Raw genomic sequence first — 27,480 nt, 5'->3', positions numbered from 1 at the left:
GCCCGCGACCTCGCTCCACGCATGCGCCATCGGCCGGCGCAAGCTCCTCCTTCCAGGCTGGCCTCTGTTCGAGTCCCCGCCCCGCGCTACGAGCAAGCTCCGCCCGCAGGTCTCCCCGGAAGCCGGGGAGGCCGCGGCCCGGAACGGAAGTATATCCGGCCGGGGGGCGGGGTGGTCGTGCGCGGAGTTTCTCCGGCCTGGCGGCGAGGCTACGCTGGCCAGCGGCGAGCTTGGCCCGACTCTTCTGGCGGCAGGCAGCAGGTGGGTACTCAGAGAGGCGACCGCGGGCGTTGGGGAGACCGAGCCCCTCAGGAGAGGAGACCGCGGGCGGCGGGGAGACCGGGCCCCTCAGAGGGGGTGAACGGTAGTGGAGGGGAGGGGAGCCGGTGGCGGCCCTTGGTGGAATTAGGGGTTACGTGTGTCACTTTGGGGTCACCCCCTGGCCGTGTCAGTAACCAGGACCTCACCTCCTGGTGTGGATGGAAAGTCCACAGGATTTTACGGCTCCCAGCACACCGGGACCCCGCCCTCTGAAAGCAGGCTTCTTGGTCCCCAGAACCCGTGAGCAGGGGGAGGTGTTTGCGTGTCAGCACTGCCCACTGGCTGACTCCACCGCTCCGTCTGTGCACTGGCTGTAGGGCTTGCGTTTGCTTTAAAGGCCCATATATTTTACAAAATGTTACTGAGGAGGGAAGGGGGTGTGTGATCGGGGTGATTCTCTTTGTGACGGAGAGTCACAAAGCAGAAAATAAATTGCCAGTGATGCTTCCACCCAGAGAGCCACTCACGGCTCATTTTGGGGTAAGAGTCTTCCAGTCTTTATTCTTCTGCTCTTTGCATCTTTTTTTTTTTTTTTTTTTTTTTACCTTTTATAGAGGCTCAGCTGACATGCAATGAGCTGCACACATTCACAGCATACACTTGGATAAGTTTTGGTATGTGATGCGCGAGCACTTTGCTTATTTCACCCCCACTGCCTGTCGGCACTTTCCTGATTTTGGACTTGCTTCTGTTACACGTGGCCTCCGCCGGCGGCTTCTTTGTTCTTCCTTCCCTGCAACATAAAGTTCAGGGGCTTTTATTAGCCCATTTTACAGACTCAGAGCGGAGTGATGCCAAGAATCCTGGCCCTGGCCAGTGTCAGGACAGGGCGCTGCAGCCTCCCAAAGCCCTGAGCACCCGTCCACCCACCTCCCCCCACCCCAAGTTCATGGTAGCCTGTCAGTGTCTGTTGTACTGATTATGGAGTGGAGCAAGTGGAAGTCCTGGCTGCCCCGCCCCTGCCTGCACCCTGGGGCGCCCTGTTTCTCCCCTCCCTTCCGGAGGCGCCCTTTGTTTGTTCACCTCAAACCTCAACCTTCTCTGATCCAGAGCCTCTCCCCTCCCCGGGGTCCGAATCCAGCGCCCACCTCAGACAGCACCCATCCCATTGCTCCTGTCCTCTGACAGGTGGGTTTTCCCCTTTTAAACCACCCCGGAGCCGGGCTGTCCAGTGCAGCAGCCACTGGCCCCGCATGGCTAATGAGCACCTGAAACGTGGCTGGTCCAAAATGGGATGCGCCATTCGTGTAAGATATGCACCAGTTTCCGGAGACTCTGTGTGTTAAGGCGGGGGTGGGGCGGGGAGTGTGTGCAAATAATTTCCTTAATATTTTCTATGTTTGTTAGATGTTGAAGTGGTGTTTTGGTGCTCTTGGGTTAAATAGTATATATTATCAATGTTGAAGTCACTTTTTTCATTTTTTACTTTTCAGTGTGGCTACCAAAAGGTTAAAAATTATATACGTGGTGTACATTATATTTCAATGTGTTCCATGGCATTTATTCTTTTTTTTTTTTTTTTTTTAATTTTTGGCTGCGTTGGGTCTTTGTTGCTGCGCGCGGGCTTTCTCTAGTTGTGGCGAGCGGGGGCTGCTCTTTGTTGCGGTGCGCGGGCTTCTCATTGTGGTGGCTTCTCTTGTTGCAGAGCACAGGCTCTAGGCGCGCGGGCTTCAGTAGTTGTGGCACGCGGGCTCAGTAGTTGTGGCACGCGGGCTCTAGAGCACAGGCTCAGTAGTTGTGGCGCACAGGCTTAGTTGCTCCGCGGCATGTGGGATCTTGCCAGACCAGGGCTCGAACCCGTATGCCCCGCTTTGGCAGGCGGATTCTTAACCACTGTGCCACCAGGGAAGGCCCCTGGGTTCACTCTTGGTGTTGTATGGTCTCTGGGTTTGGACAATGTGTACTGACATGTACCCATCATCTTATCACACGGAGTAGTTTCGCTTCCCTAAAAACTCCCTGTGCCCCCCGTTCATGTGTCCCTTAGCCCCCACCCCCACTGCCTTCCACAACCACTGGTCCTTTTCTGCTCTGCCCTTTCCACAGCGTCACAGAGTTGGAATCGCAGTGTCGCCTTCTCAGACGGGCTTCGTTCACTTGGTGGTGGGTGTTTACGGTTCCTCATGTCTCTTCGTGGCTTGATAGTTTGCTTTTTATTTGGACCTCCCTAAAGGAGAAGAGTAATTCTATCATCTTGAAAATCTGGACCGTGGCGTTCACACACCAGGTGCCCCAAATAGCTGTGACAAGCTGAGTTCTAAGATCACCTCTGTCTCTCAGCAAAAGCATAAGTGGTTATTTTAGTCCCTGAGGGGGTTCTTGGAAGTACTGTTTCAGTTCCAGGACTCTAGGTGATTCGTATTCCTAAGAAGGTTAAGCTAGTCTGTTTCACGTGTGACGACACTCCCAAGCCAGCCAGAGTTCATGGAAAAGTCAGCCATTAACCATCATTCCGGGAGCTGCTCTGTCATCTCCAGGGCTTCTCGAAATGGAGGTTGAACAAAAATTCCCCAGGCAGCCGGCTTGGAACTTGGGTTTTTACTCTGGGAACTTTTGGACATGCCCCAGCTGGTGAGCTCTGCTCTTGACTTCCTGGAATTGCGAGGTTCAGATTGCTGCAGCAAAAGAGGCGAATCCGACTTCAGAAACCGAGTTCTGGGAAGGAGATGGTCATTCCTGCGGCTCCTGAGTCCCAAATAAGACATCCGGGGCTGGGTCACTCTCTGGGGGGGCCGTGCCGGGCGCCATGGGGTGTGGAGCAGCCTCCCTGATCTCCACCCACTCGGTGCCAGGAGCATCCCCAGTCGTGACAACCACAGACGTCCCCCATGGCCCCTGGGGGCAGGGTCGCCTCATTCGAGACCCACGGCTGCGGCTGAGCGTGGCAGGAGCTCTTGCCGGCGCCTGGAGAGAGTGCGGTCCTTGGTGGACGCCCTCCCCACAGACTGGGTCAGCGCACAGGCCAGTCCAGATCCCGAGGACCCTGATGTTGAGAGGAAGTTTGGGCAGCCAGCGAAGGGGAGCTCACGGTGGACGGGAGATCGGGCCACGGTTTCTTGTCCGTTACCCTTTCTGACACGCAGGACTCGGGTCAGTTAAACACGCGGTGACAGCTCTTGCAGACTCGGACCGGGTCCTCAGAAGGAAGAGGTGTGGCTCCTACAGAGACACACCGCCCACGACCTCCCCCCGCGTTTCTCTCCTTTCTGTCCCCCCCCCACCCCCCGTGACACCATTCTGTTGAACAGAAAATCGCGTTTGCCCCCATGGGGAACTGAGACTGAGGAAGGAGGTTCGTTGGAGAATCGTGGCACTGGGCGGTGTGCACCCAGCAGCCCCTCTCCGTCTGGGTGGAGTGAAGGCCGTGGACGTGGGGACAGCCGGGTTTAGATCCCAGGCCAGCTCTTATCTGCTGTGGGCTCAGGGCTCTCAGAGGCCCCAGGGAGGGTCCTTCCTGCCTCTCTCCCGGCTTCTGGTACGGCCGGCCATCCTGGTCATTCCTTGGCTTGTAGGGCTTGTAGACGCATCACCCGATCTCTGCTTCCATCACATGGCTGTCTCCCGGTGTCTGTGTCCAGATCTCCCTCTTTTTATAAGGACAACAGTCATTGGCCTAGGGCCCACCGTCCTCCAGTGTGACCTCATCTTAACTTAATTGCATATGCAACGACCCCACTTCCAAACAGGGTCCCTTCACAGGTTTGGGGGGTTAAGACTTCAACATGTCTTTTGGGGTGGGGGAATGTGATTTAGCCCATAAAGGGGGATAGGAAGTGACTGCTTATGGGCACGGGGTTTCTTTGTGGGGTGATGAGAATGTTCTGGAATTAGATAGTGGTGATGGTTGCATACTCCATGATTTTTCTAAAAGCCATTGAATTGTATGCTTTTAAAGGGTGGAGTTTATAGCTGTGTGAATTATATCTCAATTGGCTTTTGTAAAAAAAAAAAAAAAAAAAAAAGGATTATCAGGAGGGCTGGAATATACAGAACCCGCTAAAGCACCTGGCTTTCGTGTGTGTCCCGCAGGATGGCGGGCAGCCTCCCCACCCAGGCTGCAGTCGCAGTATTTAAATATAAACATTTAGTTGATGGAAGACAGCTCTGGAGCGCAGCCATCTTTAACAGGACAGATCCTGGGCCGTGAGCATCTTCCAGCCAGACACTCAGCCTTACAGGCCAGGGACCAGGGCTTACACGCCAACTGAAAATGTGAGGGACCTCCGAGCTTGGGGCCTGTCCCCATGGCGGCGGTGGCCGGGCAGGATGTGGAAGCACCGGAAGGAAGTGGCCGCCGGGCCAAGGTGCGGCAGTTGCTTACAGGAACTGTTTCATTTTGTTCTTAGAAGAAAACGGGGTGCGTGTGTGCTGGGGAGGCGAGCTTTGTCATCTTAACTTTTGTCACTCTCAGAGTTTGAGTGCCACACGCATCTCGTCTGCAGGAAGAACCAGGGGAGCCCTTGGCACTGAATTCAGAGAAGCCTGTCCTGCCTCCCGCCCCAGCCCCGCCGTCCTTGGAGGTGTTCTGAGAAGAACCAAGACAAAACAGCCCCAGAGACGGTACCCGGGACGGCGGGGCGGTGGTGGGCAGCAACTCCAGGGCGCCCTGGCCTGCGGCAATGCTTCTCGAGGAAAAGGCACTTCCGGTGGCCGGCCACGCCGCGGCCGCGGGAGCATGTGTTTCTGATAGAAAGCTCTTTGCTTTTGATGGGACCTTTGCCCATCCAGGCAGTTTTTCAGAAAATCATTGCTTCCACTTAGAAAAAAACCCTCCCACTTTCTGAGGAGACAGAAGGGCAGGCAGGAACCTTACAAGCCCCTTCCGCTGCCCCGCCCTGTCTTCCAGAACTGTCCTGGCATGGGTCAGCCCACGGCATGATGGTCTGTGGATAGAGCCGCGGGGTCGCTCCCGCCCCCTCCCCGAGGCCCTCCTCTCCACCCCGCAGACGCACCTGTCGGACAGGTCACGTGTCCCCAGGTGACATCGTGGGGAGTTAGACTCCCAAACCCGTCCGCAGAGAGGCCCCAGAATCAATAGAAGGCAGCAGTGGGACACTAGTGGGCTGCGTTTTTCTTGACGCTGTGGTTTCCGTGAGGGTTAGAAGGCCGGCTGCAGGGTGGCTAAGGAACCTGGGCGGGTGGGTGCACAGAAGCAGCTGCCAGGGCTCAGCGGCCGGTCTGGCCCAGCTCTCCCCCCAACCCCCGCCGCCCCACCCCGGCTGGACGACAGGGAGCACCCCGCTTCGTCTTCTCGTGACCAAAGTGGGGCTGCGCTCAGCTCGGGCCGAAGGGTGTTTGGAGGCTGAAATCAGTCCGTGCCTCTGGCAGGTGGTGGGCACGGGGCAGGATGGCTTGAGTCGCTAGTGGGTCCGCACAGGGTCACTGTCCCTTGACCTGCAACCAAGTGGCCTGAGAGTGGCTGGTTTGCAGATTAATCACCTGGGCAGGTTCACGGCCCCCTGGGAAGTTTGCAGTCACAGGTGGGGCCGCAGGGTCCCCATGCGACGCGTCCAGCGCCCATGCCCTCGCGTAGAGGGGTCCCGGCTGCCCGGCGCAGGGGACACGGTCAGTTTCTGCAACAGAGGGTCGGGGCAGGTGGCCTCTTTTAATCAGCGCCTCCTGCGGGGTCTGAGGTCCTCCACGTCGGGAGAGAAGCGGGCAGGTGGGGCGTTTGTGGCTGCACCCTGTACTCAAATGCATTCCCTTCTCGGAGGCACCACCTTCCTGCCCTCCAGGCCCTGGGCACCTGGGGCTGTGCCTGCACCCCCAAAACCAGGGAGAGTCGGAGCCGGAAGCGCCCAGCCGGCCTGCAGGCATTGCAGAGGCGCCTGGTGCGGGAGCAGCCCCGGCCCAGAGGGCACTTGGCCCTGGGTTTGGGATGAGACGGGCAGAAGCTTGAATAGCGGAGGGGTGGGGCTGTGGAGGCGGGTGGCCGGGCAGAAGGATCCACGGCTTCACCCCCACGGTCCAGGGTGCAGAGTCGACTCCCCCCGCTGCCAGCTGCGTGGCTTAGCACTGATTTACTGATCATTAACTAGTGGTGCTGAGTCACCATCTTCTAACCCAGTGGTTCTCACCTAGGGTGGTCCTGCCCCCAGGGGACACTGGGCCATGTCTGGGGACATCTGTGGTCTTCAGGACTGGGCGGAGCTCCTGGCATCGAGGGGGTGGGGGCAGGGATGCTGCCCCCACCCCCCACAGCGCCCGGGACGGCCCTGATAGCAGCAGTGCTAGGTCTGGGCCTCAGTCTTTAAAGTGGGGGTTCTCTTTTGTTCTGAGGGTTACTGTGAATGCCTCGCTGGGTGTTAACCAAGGTGGCAGGAAGTGATGATGGCTTTGGGGAAGGAAGTGAAGGCACTTCTGGTCTGTGGACGAGGCACGGGGCCTCCTTGCTCCAGAGCACAGGTGGCCTCTAGCTGCGTCGCCAGGGGGCTCGTTACACAGCGAGTGTTCACTCTGTGACACATCAGTGACTGCACCTTTTATCCCATGTAGTTTTCCGTGCTTGTGTGGTTGCCTTTCACGGTAAACAGATTTCACAGGTAGTGCTGACCTCAGTTTGCGCTGAGAGGGAAACTGCTTTAGTTCTTTATGGTGCCCGGGGTAGCGGCTCAGCCCGCACTTGCTCGGCTTGTCCCCCGCGCCCTGCTTTAAAAATGGCAACTTAACTGACTGCCACTCACATACCGGACTTTCCACCTGTCTCCTGTGTACATTCCAGCGTTTTCAGTACATTCACAACGTTTGCAGCCACCATCTCTGTCTAGTTCCAGAACATTCCATCACCTCAGAAGAAGCCCCATCGTCAACAGCAGTCACTCCCCATCCCCTCCCCCAGTCCCTGACAACCAGGAACCTACTCTCTGTGTCTGTGGACTTGCCTGTTCTGGACGTTTCCCATCAATGGAATCACACACTGTGTGTCCTTCTGCGTCTGGCTTCTCTCACTGAGCATCGTGTCCTCAGGGTCCGTCCACGTGGAAGCGAGTGTCAGAGCTTCACCCCTTTTCACGGCTAAGTGATGTTCCCGTGTGTGGATCAGTGCACCCGTTGCTGGGCATTTGGGTGTCTCTACCTTTTGGCTGTTGTGAACCATGCTGCTGGGCACAGGCACAGGTTTTTGTGTGGACATGTGTTGTCGCTTCTCTTGGGTGGGCACCTAGGAGAGAATCGCTGGGTGAGATTTAACTGTGTTTTGGTAACTGCCAGGCCGTTTTCAACAGCGGTGGCCGCATTTTACGTTCCCACCAGCAGTGCAGGAGGGTCCCGACTGCTCCACGTCCTCACCAGCCCTGTTGATTGTCCTTTTTGCTTACGGCTGTCCTCGTGGGGGGAGGTGGGTCCCTCCGCTCTTCACTGGAGCTCCTCCCATCCATCTGGCTCCATCCCCGGATGCTCAGCTCCTGTGTTTTGCACAGTTCATGCTGCCTTGAGTTGATCTTCCCACACCCGTAGTGTCCAGCGGGGCCCAGAAGTATGAGCGGGCTTTGCCTGCCGGCGGGGAGAACAGAAGATCCCAGGCCCACATGTAACCAGGGCCTGAGTGACCCAGTTACATCAACTGCAAGTTATTTTGCCCAGCGCTCATTAGGATTATCTGCGTAGCCTCTGTCTGAGTTTCCTAAGACTGCTGTAATAAGTCACCAGAGACTTTGTAGCCCAAAACCACACAGATTTATTATCTCACAGTTCTGGAGGTCAGGAGTCTGACTCGGGCCTCACGGGGCTAAATCCAGGCGTGGGCAGGGCTGGTCCTTCCAGAGGCTCCAGGGGAGCATCGGTTCCCGCCTTTTCCAGCTTCTAGAGGCGCCGCATCCCTGGCTCGCAGCCCCTTTCATCCTCACAGCCAGCAGCGCAGCATCTCCCATCTCGCTCTGCCTCTGACCCTCCCGCCTCCCTCTTACAAGGACCCTGTGATGACACTGGACCCACCGGGGAATCCAGGGTCATCCCCGTCTCAGGGACCTCAACTTAATTCTGTCTGCAAAGTCCCCTCTGCCATTTGAGGTGACACGTCCTCGGGGCCCAGGACCAGGACGGGGGTGTCCCTGGGGCCCTTATCCTGCTGACCACGCCCTCTCCCCTAACCAGGGCAGGGAGGCCTCCTCCATGCTTTCACATTGGATACTTTTTGAGCCCTCTGTGAGCAGGCCCTGTGGACACGCTGAGGACACGGGAGGAGGTAGGGTCAGGGTCACTCCCGCCCTAAGGGGAGAGACGCTGGGGTCTCCTCTGCCCCCCTTCCATCGGGCCCCACCCTCCCCACCCCTCGTCTCCAGAAGGATCTGCTCTCAAGGCTCAGCTTGAGCGCCATCTCCCTTTAGGCCAGAGCAACGTTTTGCTTTGTAAATTCTCGTAACTTAGAGTCTGCATCTCTCCTGGCTCTGCTGCCCTGGGGGGAGGACCGCCCTGGCTAGAACGCTGGTTTGAGCCCTAGACATCATCTATCCAGCCTCCGGAATTAACCCAGAGGCTCACATTCTAGAGGCAGCTGCTGAAGGCCAGGCCAGGAGCCCTAGGCCTGCGGGGGTTTCCAGACCTCCGAGCTGTGGAAGGGCTGAGCCTGCAGGAGACACTGGCCTACAGGACGTGGTGGGTCGTGCCTCAGCTCTTACTAACCGTATGCTGAGGTCCTGCCCCTCCCGGTCGCTCCGCCTGGACCCGCGGACACGGGTCCTCCAAGGCCGGGGTGACCAGACCTGCCGGCCTCGAGCCTGCCCACCTGGAACGGCTTCTCTGTCACTGAGGCCGTCCTGCTGGCGTTGACGTCCTCTCTGCAGGGCCGCCCTGGGCCTGGGGGGTGACAGGGTCCCTGCTCAAAGACACATCAGGCCCGGCTCAGATGTGGGACGTCCAGAACTTTCTGATAATGAAGGAGGGCTGTTCGAAGCCCCTCAGTTTGTGGCAGTTTGCCACACAGTGTGCTAGTCTGGAGGGCGGGCCGCCAGACAAGGCTGATGGTCCCAGGGCCCAGAAACCAACTCCTGAGGGATTTACTAAAACGTTACAGATAAGTGGTCATTCATCCTACGGGGGTGCACGGGTGCGTGCGGTGGAGCCCAGCCTGGGCGGTGCAGAGGCTCTGCTTCCGCTTCCCCTCTAGGCCGACTTCCCCTTCTGCGGCTGCTCCTGGGTGAGCGCCCGAGGCACCCCCGTGCCGGCCACGTCCACACTCCCGGGAAAGTGCATCTCCCGGGCCGGAGATGGAGAGCCCGGGGCGGCGGGCCAGCGCTGTCATCGTAGCAGCAGTGGGGGTGGGGTGGTGCCGTGACCAGTTGCGAGCGTGAGCCCGACCTGGGCTCCCTGTGCTCGACTTCCTCCTTTCGTGCCCTCTGAGGTGGGGTTTGTAACAGAGGAGACGGCGCAGAGCAAAGGCTCGGGAGGAGCCGGAGGGGGACCGGGCCTCACGGCAGGGCCATGGCAGCTGCAGCCCATGTATCGGGGCCTCGTGCCCCAAAACGGGCGGCGTCAGTCACGAGGCCAGACAGCTCGTAGAGGCATCTTTACTTAGTGCACTGGGGTGGATAGTGTCCCCCCAATTTCATATCCACCCCTTGGAAATGGAGTCTGCGCAGATGTCACAATGGAGAGATGAGGTCGCGATGGGTCACGGCGGCCCCCAATCCAGTGACGAGATTGGGACACAAGACACAGGGAAGATCAGAGAGGCAGCAGGAATGTACCCCCTCCCAGTCCCGGAGGCCAGAAGCCCCAGATCGGTGTGGGCAGGGCTGGTTCGCCCTGGGGCTCTGAGGGGGCATCTCTGTCCCAGGCCTCTCTCCTGACTCTAATGGTGCTGGCAGTCCTTGGTGTCCCCTGGCCTGTAGACGCATCACCCCGTCTCTGCGTCCATTATCACATGGCCTTTCCCTGGGTGTCTGTCTGCTCTTATAGGGACGCTCATCATTGGATTTAGGGCCCACGGGGATAATCCGGGAAGAGGGCATCCCAAGATCCTTAACCCAATCACATCTGCAAAGACTGCAAAGTCTCTCCTTCCAGATAAGGTCCATTCGCAAGTCCCAGGGCTGTGGACGTCTCTTCGTGGAGATGAAGAGACCACCTCGCCTGCGGGGGCCGCCCTCAGCCAGCGTGTGGGAGCTAGCGGCTCTCTCCGCTTTACCGAAAGCCTCCGGGCGCAGAGAGGATGCTGCAGGGCCCAGCTCAGTGTCTTCTGCTCTGAGGCAGGGGGATGTGCCTGGGGCAGTGCTGTGCGCCCTTTTGGTGAAAGTCCCGGGAGTGTCCCCAGTCTGCCCGCCGGTGCTTCCAGAACAGGGTTCTGAGAAGGGTGACAGTGCTTCCTCTTTGTGTGTTCCAGGTCTGGGGGAGACCCAGGGGCCCGGTGACCTTCCCATCGTGAGCGTCCCGCCCGGCCCTCCCCGTGGAGGCCTCGCGGGGGGCGTCCTGAGCGCGCGGCGGAGATGTCCAACCCCTTCCTGAAGCAGGTCTTCAACAAGGACAAGACCTTCCGGCCCAAGCGCAAGTTCGAGCCGGGCACCCAGCGCTTCGAGCTGCACAAGAAGGCACAGGCGTCGCTGAATGCGGGGCTAGACCTGAAGCTGGCCGTGCAGCTGCCCGCCGGCGAGGAGCTCAACGACTGGGTGGCCGTGCACGTGGTGGACTTCTTCAACCGCGTCAACCTCATCTACGGCACCATCAGCGACGGCTGCACCGAGCGCTCCTGCCCCGTCATGTCAGGCGGCCCCAAGTACGAGTACCGCTGGCAGGACGAGCACAGGTTCCGGCGGCCCACGGCGCTGTCGGCCCCCCGGTACATGGACCTGCTCATGGACTGGATCGAGGTGCAGATCAACAACGAGGACGTCTTCCCCACCAACGTCGGTGAGTCTCTGCGCTTTCGTGTTCTTTTCATAACAGCTCTATCAGGATGGAATCCACACACCGTAAAACCCACCCACTTAAAGTGCACAGTTTGATGTCATTTTAGGACAGTTACAGCGTCGTGCAGCTGTCAGCTCTATCTAAACCCATCGCCCTGGCACTCCCCTGGTGGTCCAGCGGTTAAGACTCCGCCTTGCAATGCAGGGGATGCGGGTTCGATCCCTGGTCAGGGAACTAAGCTCCCACGTGCTGCATAGTGTGGCCAAAAATTTTTTAAATAATAATAAAAATAAATAAACCCATCACCCTAAAAGAACCCCGTCCCCGTCAGCAGTCACTCCCCACCCCCTCCCCAGCCCCTGACAACCAGGAACCCACTCTGTCTCTGGATTTGCCTGTTTTGGACGTTTCCCATCAGTGGAATCACACCCCTGTGTGTCCTTCTGTGTCTGGCTTCTCTCACTGAGCATCGTGTTCTCAGGGTCCATCCACGTGGTAGCGAGTGTCAGGGCTTTCCTCCTTTTCATGGCTGAGTGATGCTCCCGTGTGTGGAGGGACTACATTTTGCTTCAAGTTAAGGATCTTGAGATGGAGAGATTTTTCTGGATTATCTGGGTGAGCCCTAAATGTCATCACAAGGGTCCTAACAAGAGGGAGACGGAGGGAGACTAGACACCCAGGAGAGCAGAAGACAGTGAGGCGACGGGAGGAGGAAGGGATTGTGAGCCCAGAAAAGGCAGGAACAAGTTCTCCCTGGAGCCCCCGGAGGACCCATCCCTGCCCACACCTGCACTTCGGCCCAGGGCACCATGTGGACTCTGGCCTCAGGAGCTGTGAGAGAACCCGTATGAGTTGTTCTGAGCCACTGAGCGGGTGGTAACTTGTCCTGGCAGCTGCGGGCGATGGTAGATGTCGTTCTCAACGTTCACCCGGGGCGACATGGCTTCCTGGCAAACCGGCCGGTGTGCAGGCCTCGGGCCCAGCTCTTGGCCGCTGGCGTGCTCTGTGCCTCGTTAAGTTTCTCGCCCGCCGTCGGTACAGTGAACCAGGCTGACTCTGGCGGGGTTTTCAGGGACTCATCTGGGAAAAGGCCATCCGGGAATCATCACTTTCCCAAAATAGAGATTCCCGGGCAGTCCCCCATCAGGTTGCCGGGTCCACGTCTACACATGCTCCCTGTCATCCCGAGTCCCTGCCTTGCTGGGACCCCCTGAAGCCTCCCCAGCTCCTGAGCGGTCCACATCCTAGAACTCAGACCCTGAGGGCCTCTAGTCAGCGCCTCGCCCACGGAAGCAAGTTCTAGTAATCCTACCAAAGAGGAAAGCACGAGAAGGGCGAGAGAAATGAACTTGGCAGAGATCACTCAGCTGCCCAGCAGGGGTCAGAGACCTCTGCCACACGGCCACAGTGGGTTCTGTGGCTGCTGCCGCCTTCCTCGGGCCACCTGGCCCAGGCCACTCCTTCCAGCCCTGTCCACGGACCCCGGGGCCAGCTTCACCCCTCGCCTTGGTTCGACCCCCCAGCCAGGCACGCAGACTGGAATGCTTCTCTTTGCTCGTCTGTGGTGCTGCTCAGAGCCTGCCGCGCTCCTCAAGGTGGAATTTGTGGCCGGGCAAAGAAAGGGCGGCTCCAAAGTTCATCCTACCTCCCGTGCTGGTTCCACTCACACCTGAGCACCCACTTAGGCCCCAGAGCCACCTGCCCACGCTCTTGAGCTTAGACCCAGGTTCTTTCCCGTAAAAGAAAAGTTCTTTCACAGACTTTTCCCGTAAAGGGTCAGACAGGAAATCTTTCCGGTTTTTCCCTCTAGATGGTCTGTCTCAGCTACGCGGATCTGCTGTGTAGCCTGAAAGCTGTCATGGAAGATATATAAACAGACAAGGGTGCATAAGGAGTGGGCCTGCGTTCCAATAAAACTTTATTTACAGAAGTGGGCGGTGGGCTGGATTTGTGACCCCCGTGTGAGGGCATCGTGGCAGGTGTGGGCAATGCAGTCCCAGAATCTTCTGTTTCTAGGCCCTTCTACGGGGCTGCCACTCCCCCTCCACCCAGGATGGCCCAGGGTGACCTCGGTGACTCCTGGCATCCCTCTCCCAGGAGAGGGGGCAGGGCAGGGCCTTAGCCTCGTTGGGCCCAGGACCCCGTGTGGCTGGTGCCAGCCACACCCTGTGCTCACCTTCCTCTGCCTGCCATGGGCTCTGCGCTCCCTCTGACTTCCTGACACTGTTAGGGGACTTCCCTTATGGGGATCCCCATGCCCTGGAGACCACTGTCCCACCAAGTGGCTTTCACAGGTCTTCAAGACGGCGTGTGCTCCTGAGATGCCCCGTGAACGTGGTCGTCTCTCGAGGGTGGAGCATTTCTTTTTTTTTTAATATATTTATTTATTTATTTATTTATTTATTTTTGGCTGTGTTGGGTCTTCGTTTCTGTGCGAGGGCTTTCTCCGGTTGCGGCGAGCGGGGGCCACTCTTCATCGCGGTGCGCGGGCTTCTCACTGTCACGGCCTCTCCCGTTGCGGAGTACAGGCTCCAGACGCGCAGGCTCAGTAGTTGTGGCTCACGGGCCTAGTTGCTCCACGGCATGTGGGATCTTCCCAGACCAGGGCTCAAACCCGTGTCCCCTGCATTGGCAGGCAGATTCTTAACCACTGTGCCACCAGGGAAGCCCCGAGCATTACTTTTGTTTAGCCTTTTTTCTCCAGTCAGATGGAGGGAGAGAACCCAGAGGCCTCATTGATGCTGAACAAACCTTCCGCAGAGGTAGATCCCTGGAGCCGCTGGGCCCTGTCCACCTGTAACAGATGTTCACAGGCGCTTCCGGCCGATGGAATACCAGTCCCATCAGCTGTCACACCCACCAGGACACGCAGGAGGGAGCAGTACGGGAGCTGGGAAGGCGCACGTTCGTGGGAGCGTCTTTCCCGTTTGCCTCGTGCCTCCACAGGCCTGGGACCTTTCCCTGGTGTGAGCCGCCGCGTGGGCTCGTCTTCCACCTCCCACTTGGGCCGGGCTGTTACCTGTCTCACTGCAGACGCCATCCCATGACGCCACCCTGTGCACGGATCTCCGGCACTTGCCCGCACGTCTTTGGGGCCTTTGCTCGCTGACCACAGGGCTGTGAAGCACAGCACCGTCCAGCAGCTGACCTCTCCATCTTCCGGAAGCGCGTGCCTGGTGCACCGTGGCTTTCCTTGCGCTTGGTGGCACCTTTGTGCTCTTCCCCCTGGGCTGCCAGCTCGGGAGCCCCTCTCTTGAAGGACTGGGGCCTGTCCACCCTGGTCCTGGGCAGCCCCCTGGTAGTGCCGGTCAGGTGGAGCAAATGTGTGGCATCTGCCCTGTGGGACGAAGAGGACACGAGGTGGGAGCAGGCGAGCACGTGGGGGGGCGCAGACTAATGCCGGAGGAGGGCTGGGTCCGCCAGTCCCACAGTACGTGTGTGTCACCGCGATTGAGAAAACAGAGGGGCTTCCTGGTGGCACAGTGGCTGAGACGCCACGCTCCCAGTGCAGGGGGCCTGGGTTCGATCCCTGGCCGGGGAACTAAGATCCCATGTGCCGCAGCTAAGCCCACGCGCTGCGACTACTGAGCCCAAGCGCTCTACAGCCAGTGCGCCACAGCAAAGACCCAGCGCGGCCAAAATAAATAAATAATAAATACACTTTAAAAAATAGAAATAAAACGTATTAAATTCAGTAATTGGACAAGAAAGTGCAATATAGTGTATGCATGCAATTAAGTTAGGATATGTACATTCAAATTTAAGTGATGTCATGAAACATACGCTGGAGAGAGAGAAGTGTATTAAGTGAAAAATGTCAAAAGCCAAAACATAGGTTTTTATGGGTTCTCCAGTTCTATTACCAAAAATAAACGTAACTGGAGACAGACACACACAGAAGCCTGTGAGCCACCGGAAGCGGGATGGCGTGTCCACAGCTGGCCAGACCAGGGTGGGGCGGGGTGGGGGGTGCGGGACATGTCCAGCGGGCGCTGGGCCGCAAGGGGGCTGCAGTCCTGGCGCTCTATCTGCCGGCGCCCCGCCCCACCCCGCCCCCAGGCACTGTTAGGGAGCCGAGAAGTGGGCTTCCCAGGCCCGGTGTCCTGCAGAGAGGGTTTTGCGCCTGCAGCTGGGGGCGCGTCCTAGCTGAGCTGCCCCTGCTGCCTCTGCAGGCACGCCGTTCCCCAAGAACTTCCTGCAGGTGGTGAAGAAGATCCTGTCGCGGCTCTTCCGCGTGTTCGTGCACGTCTACATCCACCACTTCGACCGCATCGCGCAGCTGGGCTCCGAGGCGCACGTCAACACCTGCTATAAGCACTTCTACTACTTCGTCACGGAGTTTGGCCTCATCGACACCAAGGAGCTGGAGCCGCTGGTGAGCGGGTCGGGGCGTCGTGGGGAGGCGAGTGCCCCCTGTCCTGGGGCTGCACGCCCATCGGGGCGCGGGTGGGCGGGTCACCCCGTCGCACAGCCCAGAGGGGCTCCTGCCTGCAGCTGCCCGCGCTTCCCTGTGGCAGAAACAGATGGGCCTCTGGGTGCCTGTCCCCACCTACACCTCCTCCACCCACCCCCGTCCCCTGCCTTCGGAGAACAAGGATTTTTTTCGTTTTAATTGAGGTAAAATTTGCATAACGTAAAATTAGCCATCATGAAGTCAGCGATTCAGTGGTGCTTAGCACGTTCACAGGGTGGGGCAACCACCACCTCTGTCCAGTTCCAGAACCTTCCTTCCACCACCCCAAAAGAAGCCCCGTCCCCATCAGCAGTCACCCCGTCCTCCTCCCCAACCCCTGCAACCACTAACCCACTTGATTTATTTCTTTTATTTTAAAATTTGTTTTATTTATTTATTTATTTTTGGCTGTGTTGGGTCTTCGTTGCTGCGTGCGGGCTTTCTCTAGTTGCAGCGAGCGGGGGCTACTTTTCGTGGCGGTGCGCGGGCTTCTTATTGCGGTGGCTTCTCTTGTTGCGGAGCACGGGCTCTAGGCGCGCGGGCTTCAGTAGTTACAACATGCGGGTTCTGTAGTTGTGGCACACGGGCTTAGTTGCTCCGCGGCGTGTGGGCTCTTCCCGGCCCAGGGCTCGAACCCGTGTCCCCTGCATTGGCAGGTGGGTTCTTAGCCACTGCGCCACCAGGGAAGCCCCAGCCCCTATTCTTTCACAACTTTAAAAAATCTCTGAAAACACCTTCACAGAACTTCCTCATTTTTGTACACCCCCCCGCAGGCTCTGCCGATGAGTAAACATGTTTCCAGCGTTAAAGTTACAGTGCGCATTTTTGTACATCCCCTCGCAGGCTCTGCCGAGCAGTAAACATGTTTCCAGCATTAAAGTTACAGTGCGTATGCTTAGTGGGGCTGGGGTTTTCCTCTGGGGTAGTGGAATGTTCTGGAACTGGAGGTGGGGTTGTGCACCCTTGTGGAGGTGAACGCCACTTTACCACAGTTCCTTTTATGTGAATCTCACCAAATACTAAAAATCATCGTGTGCAGTTTTGTGATCAGCTCACTTTTGTCTAACTCAGTGCCCTAATCGCATGGTCATTTGTCCCGCACTGATGCTTAGAGTGAGCTCTTTCTGGACACAGGGACTGTGGGACCCTTCACAGAAAGAGTCTGCGCCCCAGCCTGAGACGCGCTGCCGTCCGCTCTGTATTTCGTAAGATTTGCTTTACGTGAGGCCTGAGGGCCCCCATGAGACTGCGTCCCCCAATTTCCTGTGTGATTTCCTGATGTCCTGCTTGTTCTTAACAGAAAGAAATGACCGCACGGATGTGCCACTGAGAGCCCCTCGGCCCCATTGTCACCGAGTCCGCATCCGGGGGACAGTCCTACTTGAGGGCCACATCTCCAGAACAGGGACCGGTGTTTTCTAGCCCAGCAAATTCTGTGCTGTCTGGGCTGCGTCCTCTCTCCGATCCCAAGGTGGCAGCACCCGTGGGTCTGAGCCTCCCTGAGCCCCAGTCTCCTCGGCCAGCACGGGGGAGATAGATAGAACTTGAACTCTGTGATTCCATGTGTTATGAGCAACCGGGAAAACCCACTTCGTTTGCAAACCGCTTGCACCAGCCCGCCTTGCACCAGCCCGCCTACCCGTGGGTGGCCAGGCCCCCGTCAGCGAGGCTGAGACCCCGCAGTGCCCCCCGCTGCGGCCCAGGCCTGGTTCCGAGTGGTACGAGCACTCGGCTTCCGTCCTCCCCGCGTCCTCCCCCCCGACCACTTCCGTCCCGCGGTTCCTCCGGGACCCTTAGGCTCCTGTGCCGGCTTCCCAAGCCCACACCCACATCCCAGGTGTCCTGGGGCCCCTTCATGTCGCATAAAAGATTGAATTCGTCTAGTTGCATTTACGACCACCATGAGATGTTACCGAAAGAAAAAAGTTTTTTACCTACAAGGAGTGATCCCCCTCCCCTCTAGAAAAATGTCCCCTTTTCGTCGTGAGTAGCAGTATGATTCTGCCAGGGAACGCCTCTCCCCCGGTTTGGGACCTTTGAGTTTCGCCGAATGTTTAGCCGGACTTGGCCTTGCTTCACACGCCTGCCAGCTTCATATCGAAACCCTTTGTCAGCGTGGCCCTCCGTGGCTCCGGGACCAAATCCCAGCACCGTCTCCCCGCAGAAGCTTGGGGGCCCCGCCCGCTCGCGCCCCACCCGCGCACAGCATCCTCCGTGGCCTTTCGCCGTGGCGGTCCTGCCCGCCTGGACCACACCAGCTCTGAGTACCTCTGGGTGTCTGGGATGCTCGCGGGGAGACGGAGCCGCCACCCGACACCAACACCCAACAAGTGCAATTAACGTGACCTGGGCCTCGGTCCTTCCCGAAGTTGCCGGGATCCCGCTCCCGGAGTCCTGGAAAGACTGCAGGAAACCGCCCGGTCGCGTGTAGCTCCTCTTAAATGCAGAACCACGACCAAACGCCATAACCACTGTGCCACTCAGGTCACCAGCCAGGTTGGAAAGGTGGCGGGGCTGGAGGGGGGGGCTCCCCTGCCCACCCTCCAGTGCCCGTGGATGTTCCCACAGGACCATCAGAGTAAATCATGTGTCTCCTTACCTGCACCTGCTGGTTGTCATTTCTGTCTTCCTGGTGGGAGGGCCTGGCATTGGGACATGTCCCCAAGTGGCAAAGAAATCTTAGATGTCACAACAGTTTGTGGCCCCCCAGAGTGTCCCAAGTAGATAAACAGATGCACAGAATATCAGTGGGATTAGAATTTCACGGGGTGCAGGGCGGGGCTGATGAGGGCCACTGTCTGGAAAGCAGGTTGAGAAGGCGCCCACTCCCTCTCCCGTTTCTGCTTTGTCTCACGTTGCTTTTGGCACTCAGCAAACATTTTAACTGTTGCCTCTTTGCTACATAAAGAAGGTTCCAGAAAACTTTGAACCGAGTGGGAACAGACAGAGGGGTGTTTTCTGTCTCAGCCCCGTCCTAACTGTCCTGTGACCTTGACACATGAGTTTACCCCAAAAATCTCATATGTGAGGAATGGGAAGGGGTTACTTACTCTCAGGGGTCGTGGGGCTGACAGGATGGTCTTTTGCCAGGCGGGTTGGGGCCTGTGCTCCAGAGCTTCCTGCCCCTAGAGGGCGTGCCATCTCCATCGGACGGACAGAGTGACTTGGGGGGACTCCCCATCACTTGTAAATACCTTCTAAAGAAGCCGCTGTTCCCTTACCCCTTGATTTTGCAAATGCACCACAGAGGTTTCCAGGACCATTTTAAAGTTTGGGGAGCTGTGATTCGGAACAACAGACCCCGAAGCCATCCACATCCCGGTCCCAGGACTTGTGGATGTGTCAGCTCACGGGGCAGAAGGGACTTTGCAGGTGGGATTAAGTTGAGGCCCCTGAGATGGGGGTGACCCTGGATTCCCTGGGGGCCCAGCGTCATCCCAGGGTCCTTATAAGAGGGAGGCGGGAGGGTCAGAGGCAGAGAGAGACGGGAGATGCTGCGCTGCTGGCTGTGAGGATGCAGGAGGGGCCGCGAGCCAGGGATGCGGCACCTCTAGAAGCTGGAAAAGGCAGGAACCGATGCTCCCCTGGAGCCTCCGGAAGGACCAGCCCTGCCCTTGCCTGGATTTAGCCCCGTGAGACCCATTTTGGACTTGTGACCTCCAGTACTTTAAGGGAATAAATTCGTATTATTTAAGCCACTGAGTTTGTGGTGACTTGTTAGAGCTGCCACGGGAAACTCACACACCCTTTAGAAGGAAATATTTCGCACACAGAATGCCTGGGACCCACTGACTTGGGCTGCCTGGAATGCGAGAATTAGCCAGGCCAGCTTCTGAGCAACTCCTCCCTCCACGGACCTGAGAATCACTCGTCTTAACAGGACAGTTCGCCCCAAAACTTGTCCAACCAGGAGAGGTAGTGGGGGTCAGGAACTGGTGTCTGGAAGTCTGGTCAGCCGGGGCAGTGGTAGAAGAAACCAGCTGTGTTGCTTGTACAAGACCAGCTGGCCCTGTTCCTTCCCGGTCAGCACGGGAGAGGCTGCCACTTAGACATCGCTGTGGATTCGTATCATCCCAATGGAGGTGACAAAGAAGGCAACCTCTGGTGTACTCGGAAGGGATGTTCTTCCAGGAAGTGGAGAACTGCTTAGTAGGGCCACCTTGGAAAATCAGGAGCCCTGTGCTACTGGAAACTTCCAAACGGGCAGGCATTGTCCTACTGTCCCATGCTGTCCAGTATGGCAGCCACTAGCCACAGGTGGCTGTTTCACTTCTAATTCAAGATCAACTAAAAGGAAAATGGGGACTTCCCTGGTGGTCCAGTGGCTAAAACTCCGCGCTCCCAATGCAGGGGGCCCGGGTTTGATCCCTGGTCAGGGAACTAGATCCCACATGCTGCAAATAAGATCCAGCGCAGCCAAATAAATAAATAAATATATTTTTTTAATTAAAATAAAAAATAAAAGGAAAATGTCTCAGCTCCTCCGTCGCACTGAGCCCTTGTCGGTGGTGTCTCCACGGCCGCCCATTTCTGCCACGACTGTTGGCACTGCTTCTAGAAGCAGTTCCTGAGTCAGAACGAAGGTCAGGTAGAGATGATTTGAATCCTTTCCAGTTCATAAAACTCGATAGTGAAATCCGGAATTTGATAATTGGTTCTCACCTGGACCACCAAACGGAGGGGCCATGTGGGGTCATGGAGGGGAAGAGTTGGCCCTGGGGACAGATGGAGAATTTGAAAAAGCCCAGATAGACTTGTCCTTCTGTTGAGAACCAAATGAAGCCCCTCTGGGTTGTTGCCATTATTTTATAGCTATCATAAATATTCCTCTAGCTGAATCTTTATAAACATCCTTAATTTTTTTTTTCAATTTTTTTTTTTTTTCAATTTTTTTGCCACCCCGAGCAGCATGTGGTATCTTAGTTCCCTGACCAGGGATCGAACCCATGCCCCTTGCAATGGTAGCACAGAGCCTTAACCCCTGGACCACTAGGGAAGTCCTTAAACATCCTTAACTATTGACATAGCCGATATTGCTGTTGGTGTCAGAGGGAATTACGTTGTAGGGTATTTTTGTACGTGTTGTGCAGTACCCTGCAGATAGAGGAAACCAATTTACACCCCCATCGAGGTGTCTGGTGGTTCCCATTTCCTGCATCCTCCTCCCAACACTGGGACTTAGGCCTTGAGTCATTTATCGATTCGAGGTGGAATATCCTCGTTGTAGTAATTCATTATTTTGTTTGTTTAATTTTTTAATTTTATATTGGAGCATGGTTGATTAACAATGTTGTGTTAGTTTCAAGTGTACAGCAAAGTGATTCAGTTATACATATACATGTATCTATTCTTTTTCAAATTCTTTTCCCATTTAGGTTGTTACATAATATTGAGCAGAGTTCCCTGTGCTATACACTACGTCCTGATAGGTTATCCATTTTAAATATAGCAGTGTGTACATGTCAATCCCAAACTCCCTAGTAGTAATTCATTGTTGACCAGAGATATTGCCAATTCATATCCCTTGTCCATTTTTCCATTGGGAAGTGGTCTTTTATTGGTTTCTGAAAACATTTTACATATAAGCTTATTAATGTTTTTTACATACTTGTTTATAAAAGCTTTCCTATATATAATTTGTCATATATGTTACACAAATTTCTCCTGGTTTCTTGTTTGTCCTTAACATTATTTATGATCCTTTTGACATACTTTTCCCTTATTCTTTTTTTTTAAATTTTTATTGGAGTATAGTCGATTTACAATGTTGTGCTATTTTCTGCTGTACAGCAAAGTGAATCAGTTATACATACACATATATCCACTTTTCCTTTATTCTTGAACTTTCATATTTTTGGTCAACCTTTTCCCTGATGGTTTCTACCCCTGGTGATGAGCTTATAAACTTGAGCTGGGGAAGGCAGTTATGTGAATATTCACCTCTGTTTTCTTCTCGTTCTCCATGTTTCTTTTTTTTTTAATAGTAAATACCAGGTAAACTAAAGAGTTTAATTTCCATGTATGGTGAAAGGAAAGGCTCTAGAGAAATTTTTACTTTTATTTTTTAAAATTTTATTTATTTATTTAATATTTAGGCGCTCCAGTGTTCGATGCATTTTTATTTATTTATTATTTATTTATTGGCCGCACCCGCAGCATGCAGGATCCTAGTTCCCCAACCAGGGATTGAACCCGTGCCTCCTGCAATGGAAGCACGGATTCCTAACCATTAGACCACCAGGGAAGCCCAAATTTTTTATTTTTTAAATAATAAGTGAATCCCCTGTTCCAACACCATATGACTCTCCTGCCTCAGAAATGTTACTTATTTACACAGGGGTCCATTTCTGGCTTTTCCAGGAATTTGCCTATTCCACCTCCAGTTTTAATGTACCTTATGAAGTTAGAGTAATTTTAATATCTGGCAATGTGAGTTTCTCATTTTCTAAAATATATTTTCTTGGGACTTCCCTGGCGGTCCAGTGGTTAAGACTCCACACTTCCACTGCAGGGGGCGCGGGTTCAATCTCTGGTCGGGGAACAAAGATCCTGCAAGCCGCGTGGTGTGGCCAAAGAAAATAATAATAGTAAAAATAAACAAATGGGGACTTCCCTGGTGGCACAGTGGTTGAGACTCCGGGCTCCCAATGCAGGGGGCCCGGGTTTGATTCCTGGTCAGGGAACTAGATCCCGCATGCGGTGGAGCAACTAAGAGTTTGCATGCCTCAACTAAGGAGCCCGCCTGCCACAACTAAGGAGCCCACGAGCCACAACGAAGGAGCCCCCCTGGCGCAACCAAATGAATAAATACATATTTTTTTAAGTAAAAAAATAAAAATAAAAATAAACAAATAGGGCTTCCCTGGTGGCCCAGTGGTTAAGAATCCACCTGCCAATGCAGGGGACATGGGTTTGAGCCCTGGTCTGGGAAGATCCCACACGCCGCGGAGCAACTAAGCCCGTGCGCCACAACTACTGAGCCTGTGCTCTAGAGCCCACGAGCCACAACTACTGAGCCCGCATGCCACGACTACTGAAGCCCGCCCACCTAGAGCCCGTGCTCCGCAGCAAGAGAAGCCACCGCAATGAGAAGCCCGCGCACCACAACAAAGACCCAACACAGCCAAAAATAAATAAATTAAATAAATAAATAAATAAATAAACAAGTGAAAGTATATTTTCCTGACTCTTCCGAAGATAAATTCCAGATGAACTTTAGAATTACTTTAAGTTCCAAAAAAAAATTGCCTCTGGGACTTTGGTGAAAATAGGAATCGTGCCAAATACCGTGGGCCCAGGTGCTCACTGCAGCACACAGATTGGTGCCAGTAGCCTCATGCATCTCTCCACGGGTCCCTTTGCCATTCCCAGCACGGTGTAACAGTTCAGCACTTGCGTTCCCCTTTCATATGATTTTAAAAATTGAGATATGTCGCACTCTATAAAATTCACCATTTTAAAGTGCGCAATTCAGTGGATGTTACTATATCCAGAGAGCTGTGCAACCATCACCATCTAATTCCAGAACATTCCATCCACCCCAAAAAGGAAACCCCGTCCCTATCAACAGTCACTCCTTCTCCCCCTCGCCAGCCCCTGACAACCACTAACCACTAACTCTCTGTCTCTGTGGATTTGCCTGTTCTGGACGTTTCCTATCTGCCCATTTCTTTTAAAGTTAATTCTTAGTTATCTTCGGTTGTTACTGTGAACGAGATGTTTTCCCACCGTACTTTCTTAATGTTTATATCTGGAATATGTAGGAAATCTCTTGATTTTGGAATTGATTTCATAACTGGTTAGTTTTCTGAATTTGAAGTTGACTTTCCTTCTTTTACTAGGCAGAGAGTCACATTGCAGGTGATGTTAATTGAATATGTTCATCTTTTTTGGCCAGAATCAGTAGATACTGATGACAATCGGCAAAATTAAGTTCTCTATGTGTATGTACATATGGCTCTCATATATATACATATAGCTAACCACTAGTAAAATATAAAACGATATGCATCCTTTGAGATTACCTGAAGGGACAAACACAGGAACAACAGCAGCTACAAAAGATAGAAAATACAGAAAACAGCAAGGTTGAATATTTTAAAGCATCACTCGAGATTAGCTCATGAAAAACCAAGGCAGCAGTCATGGACAGAGCTTGGCTAAATAAATGGAGTCCATGCTTGGTTTTGTAAATAAAGTTTTATTGACACCCGGCCCTGCCCATTCACCTGCACATCACCTACAGCACAAGGGGAGCAGCTGCAACCCAGAAGCTGAAAACAGCCACTCTCAGGCCTTCATAGAAAAAGTTTGCCAACCCCTGACATCGAGGTTGCTTCTCCTGGTAAAATATGAGAACCACACATAAGAGTAAAACCACAATCTTAACACTTTCTTCTTTTCACACAGACCTAGACAGTGGTGATGGTTGCACAACTCTGCATATGCTAACCCAGGAGCTGTGCACTTACCATGGGAGAATCTCAGGACATGTGACTTCTATCCCAATAAAGCTGTTACACAAAAGGCACAGCACGGTTCAGAGTAGATCAGGCCAAGTTATACCCAAGCAAAGACAACCATGAGAAAGCAGGGATTGCAGTATTAATGCATACGAGAAAGAGTATACTTATTTTGATCAAGTTTCCTGATTAATAGCTCTATAGGGAAAATATATTAGTCAGAAAACTGTATGTACTGAAATATATTAAATGTAATAGAAATTCAAGGAAAACTTATAAAAAATTATGCAAATGAACTTATTTACAAAAGAGAAATAGACCCACAGACATAGAAAACAAAGTTATGGTTACCAAAGGGGAAAGGGGGGGAGGGATAAATTAGGAGTATGGGATTAACATATACACACCACTATACATAAAATAGATAAACAACAAGGACCTACTGTATAGTACAGGGAATTATACTTGGGAATTCCCTGATGGTCCAGTGGTTAGGACTCGGTGCTTTCACTGCCGGGCCCGGGGTTCAATCCCTGGTCGGGGAACTAAGATCCCACAAGTCATGCAGCTCAGCCAAAAGAAAAAAAAAAAAAGGGAACTATACTCAATATTTTGTAATAACCTATAAGGGAAAAGAATCAAAAAGAACATATTTGTATATGTAACTGAATCACTTTGCAGTACAACTGAAATTAACACAACATTGTAAATCAACTATAGTTCAATTAAAAAAAAAAGAAATTCAAGGAAAACATGGCAAAATGATTTAAAGTTACTTCTCTTGCCAGCTAAGAAAATGTATTAATATACTGATATATCAATATATAAATTTATTGATAGATTGATTATAAAACGATATATAAATTTATTAACATAACTTATATAACTGATTTACAAGTTAATATATTTAACTGAATATTTAATATATTCAATATAATTAAAAGTAAAATAATATTTTCTATACATGCTATTTATTAAAGTTTATTTGCTGGCTATTTTTAACATTTCTCACTCAACAACTAGAGAGCCTCTATTTTTCCAGACTACCATCAAAGCATTTGTGAAAACTGATTTTCTTTTTCAATTGATGATCTATTCAACTATATGAAAAATATCAAATTCCAAAAAACATGAAATAATACCCAAAACTGTACAGGCCATTGCCTCTAATTAGAACGCAGTTGTTGTGTGCAGGTCTCAGCCTCTTGATAACCAGTGTTGTGGCTGGACCGGCCCCTGTGGCTCTTACTATGATTGCAGGACAACTTGCAATAAGCATCAGGAAACTTTGAAAAAAAAAAAGAAGTTTATTACCTATAGGACCTGGGAATTACAGGGCACACCTGGGTAAGAGAAACATTATGTAGCAACCTAAATGGGAAAAGAATTTGAGAAAGAATAGATACATGTGTATGTATAACTGAATCACTTTGCTGGACACCTGAAACTATCACAATGTTGTTAACCAAGTATACTCCGATATAAAATAAATAGTTAAAAAAAAGAGAGAGAGAGAGAGCTTAGGGGTCTGGTTGTGGTTTTACTGGGGTTGAGGGTGAGGGCCTAGGTTTCATGGGCTCACTCTTTATTGGTGACTTTAAAACATACGAGCAGGAATTTAAAGCATGGGAAGAGAAAAAACAAGCAGCCCAAATGGTCAGTTACGGAAACCAACCAAGATCTCTAACTCAGTGAGGGGTGGTCGCCTGGCTCTTTACTTTGTCCCATGGCTGGCAAGGTGTTTATTCGAGATGCCATCTTTGAAGTAGGTGTGTCAGCAATCTAAGTCAGGCACCTGCATTATGAAAAAGAAAACAAAAAATCAACTGTCAGGGCTTACACTACACCACTAAAACTAGAAATTAATAGCCAAAGATTAAGTAACTCTCAGCCACCGGAAACATACTAAGCCTTCTCCAGAATGGATACCTCTGCATGGGGGGAAGAGCCCAGATTTTTTTTTTTTAAACGATGTTTTGGGTTTTTTTCATAATTTATTTATTTAATTTATTTATTTATTTTTGCCTGCGTTGGGTCTTCGTTGCTGCACGCGGGCTTTCTCTAGTTGCGGCGAGCGGGGGCTACTCTTCGTTGCGGTGCGAGGGCTCCTCATTGCTGTGTCTTCCTTGTTGCGGAGCACCGGCTCTAGGCGCGCAGGCTTCAGTAGTTGCGGCTCGTGGGCTCAGTAGTTGTGGCTCACGGGCTCTAGAACGCAGGCTCAGCAGTTGTGGCGCACGGGCTTAGTTGCGCCGTGGCATGTGGGATCTTCCCGGACCAGGGATGGAACCCGTGTCCCCTGCATTGGCAGGCGGATTCTTAACCACTGTGCCACCAGGGAAGCCGAAGAGCTCACATTTTAAGGGGAGAGTCCTGACTGTAGGGTCAGACAAACCTAACAAGAAATGTAAGCTCTGTAAACATCAGCTTCCATGAGTAAAGTGGAGATTGCATGTATGTGTCTTTAAGAGAAGCTGTTAGTTATATAGTAATGGAGTAGCTGTATGAGTCAGCTAGTGCTGTATAACAAAGCACCACAAACACAACTTGAGACAACACACATTTGCAGTCCACAGTTCCCGTGGGCCAGGAGTCCAGGCCCTCCCCTGCCCTGCTTGGGCTGCAGTTATGGTGTCAGCAAGGCTGGGGTCTCACCCAGAAACCCAACTGGGGACCGATCCTATTTGAAGCTCTCATGGTTGTTGGCAGAGTTCAACTCCCTGCAGTTGCAGGACAGAGGGCCTTAGGTTCTCGCAGGCTGTCAACCAGAGGCCTCCCTCAGCCCCCTGCCACGTGGGTCACCCCAACATGGCCACGTGCTTCATCAGAGCCAGCAAGAGGAGTGGGCCAGATGGGCATTAAGACCTGATGTGACTACTGCCTCACTCATTGGTGCCGTCCATACTCAGGGGAGGGGATGGCACCAGGGCGTGACCACCAGGAGGCGGGTCACAGTGGCCACGTGAGAGCCTCCAGCTTTTTCTCATTAAGTGGACGTGAACCCCACCATTGAACTACTGGGGTCACTCCATCACGTGACAGGAACACAGATCGGTGGCTCTTTGATGTCATGAAGGCAGTTGGAGTTGTTCACGTCTAGAGACATTCCTGACGTCTCCTCCTCCTCCCACCTGGGGAGTCTCTCTGGACCACGGTCTGTCCCCCTTGGTGCTGCTGGTGTTGGGGCTGGTTATTCTCGGGGTGGGGGGGGCGTCCTAGGCACTGGGGGGTGTGGAGCAGCCTCCCTGGCCCCACCCACTGGATGCCAGGAGCCCCCCAGTGTGACAGCCACAGCCATCCCCAGACATGACCTAGTGTCCCCTGGGGGCAGGACCCCGCAGGTGCAAAGGCTCCAGGGCACACTCCTGGCACGGGAGGTTGGTGCTTTCCCCGACCCCCACTGGG

General features: G+C 53.7%; 1 protein-coding gene across 9 annotated transcripts; it reads left to right on the top strand.

Moving 5' to 3' along the window:
* Window positions 1-113: 113 nt before the first annotated feature.
* Window positions 114-18,220, top strand: MOB3A (MOB kinase activator 3A). 9 transcript variants are annotated; one of them, XM_061190832.1, is made up of 6 exons: window positions 114-261; window positions 4,764-4,881; window positions 10,640-11,163; window positions 15,336-15,538; window positions 16,390-16,501; window positions 16,917-18,220. In XM_061190832.1, the coding sequence occupies exons 3-5, from the start codon at window positions 10,743-10,745 to the stop codon at window positions 16,474-16,476; spliced, it is 711 nt and encodes a 236-aa protein (XP_061046815.1). In that variant the 5' UTR covers window positions 114-261; window positions 4,764-4,881; window positions 10,640-10,742; the 3' UTR covers window positions 16,477-16,501; window positions 16,917-18,220. The 9 variants fall into 9 exon arrangements, with proteins under 9 accessions (XP_061046815.1, XP_061046820.1, XP_061046813.1 ...); XM_061190837.1 differs by lacking the exon at window positions 4,764-4,881 and adding an exon at window positions 876-935; XM_061190833.1 differs by lacking the exon at window positions 114-261 and adding an exon at window positions 917-935.
* Window positions 18,221-27,480: the final 9,260 nt, after the last annotated feature.

The sequence above is a fragment of the Eubalaena glacialis genome, chromosome 4, assembly GCF_028564815.1.
Source record: "Eubalaena glacialis isolate mEubGla1 chromosome 4, mEubGla1.1.hap2.+ XY, whole genome shotgun sequence".
In the NCBI taxonomy this organism is placed as follows: Eukaryota; Metazoa; Chordata; class Mammalia; order Artiodactyla; family Balaenidae; genus Eubalaena; species Eubalaena glacialis.
This window is presented reverse-complemented; position numbering and strand designations above follow the sequence as displayed.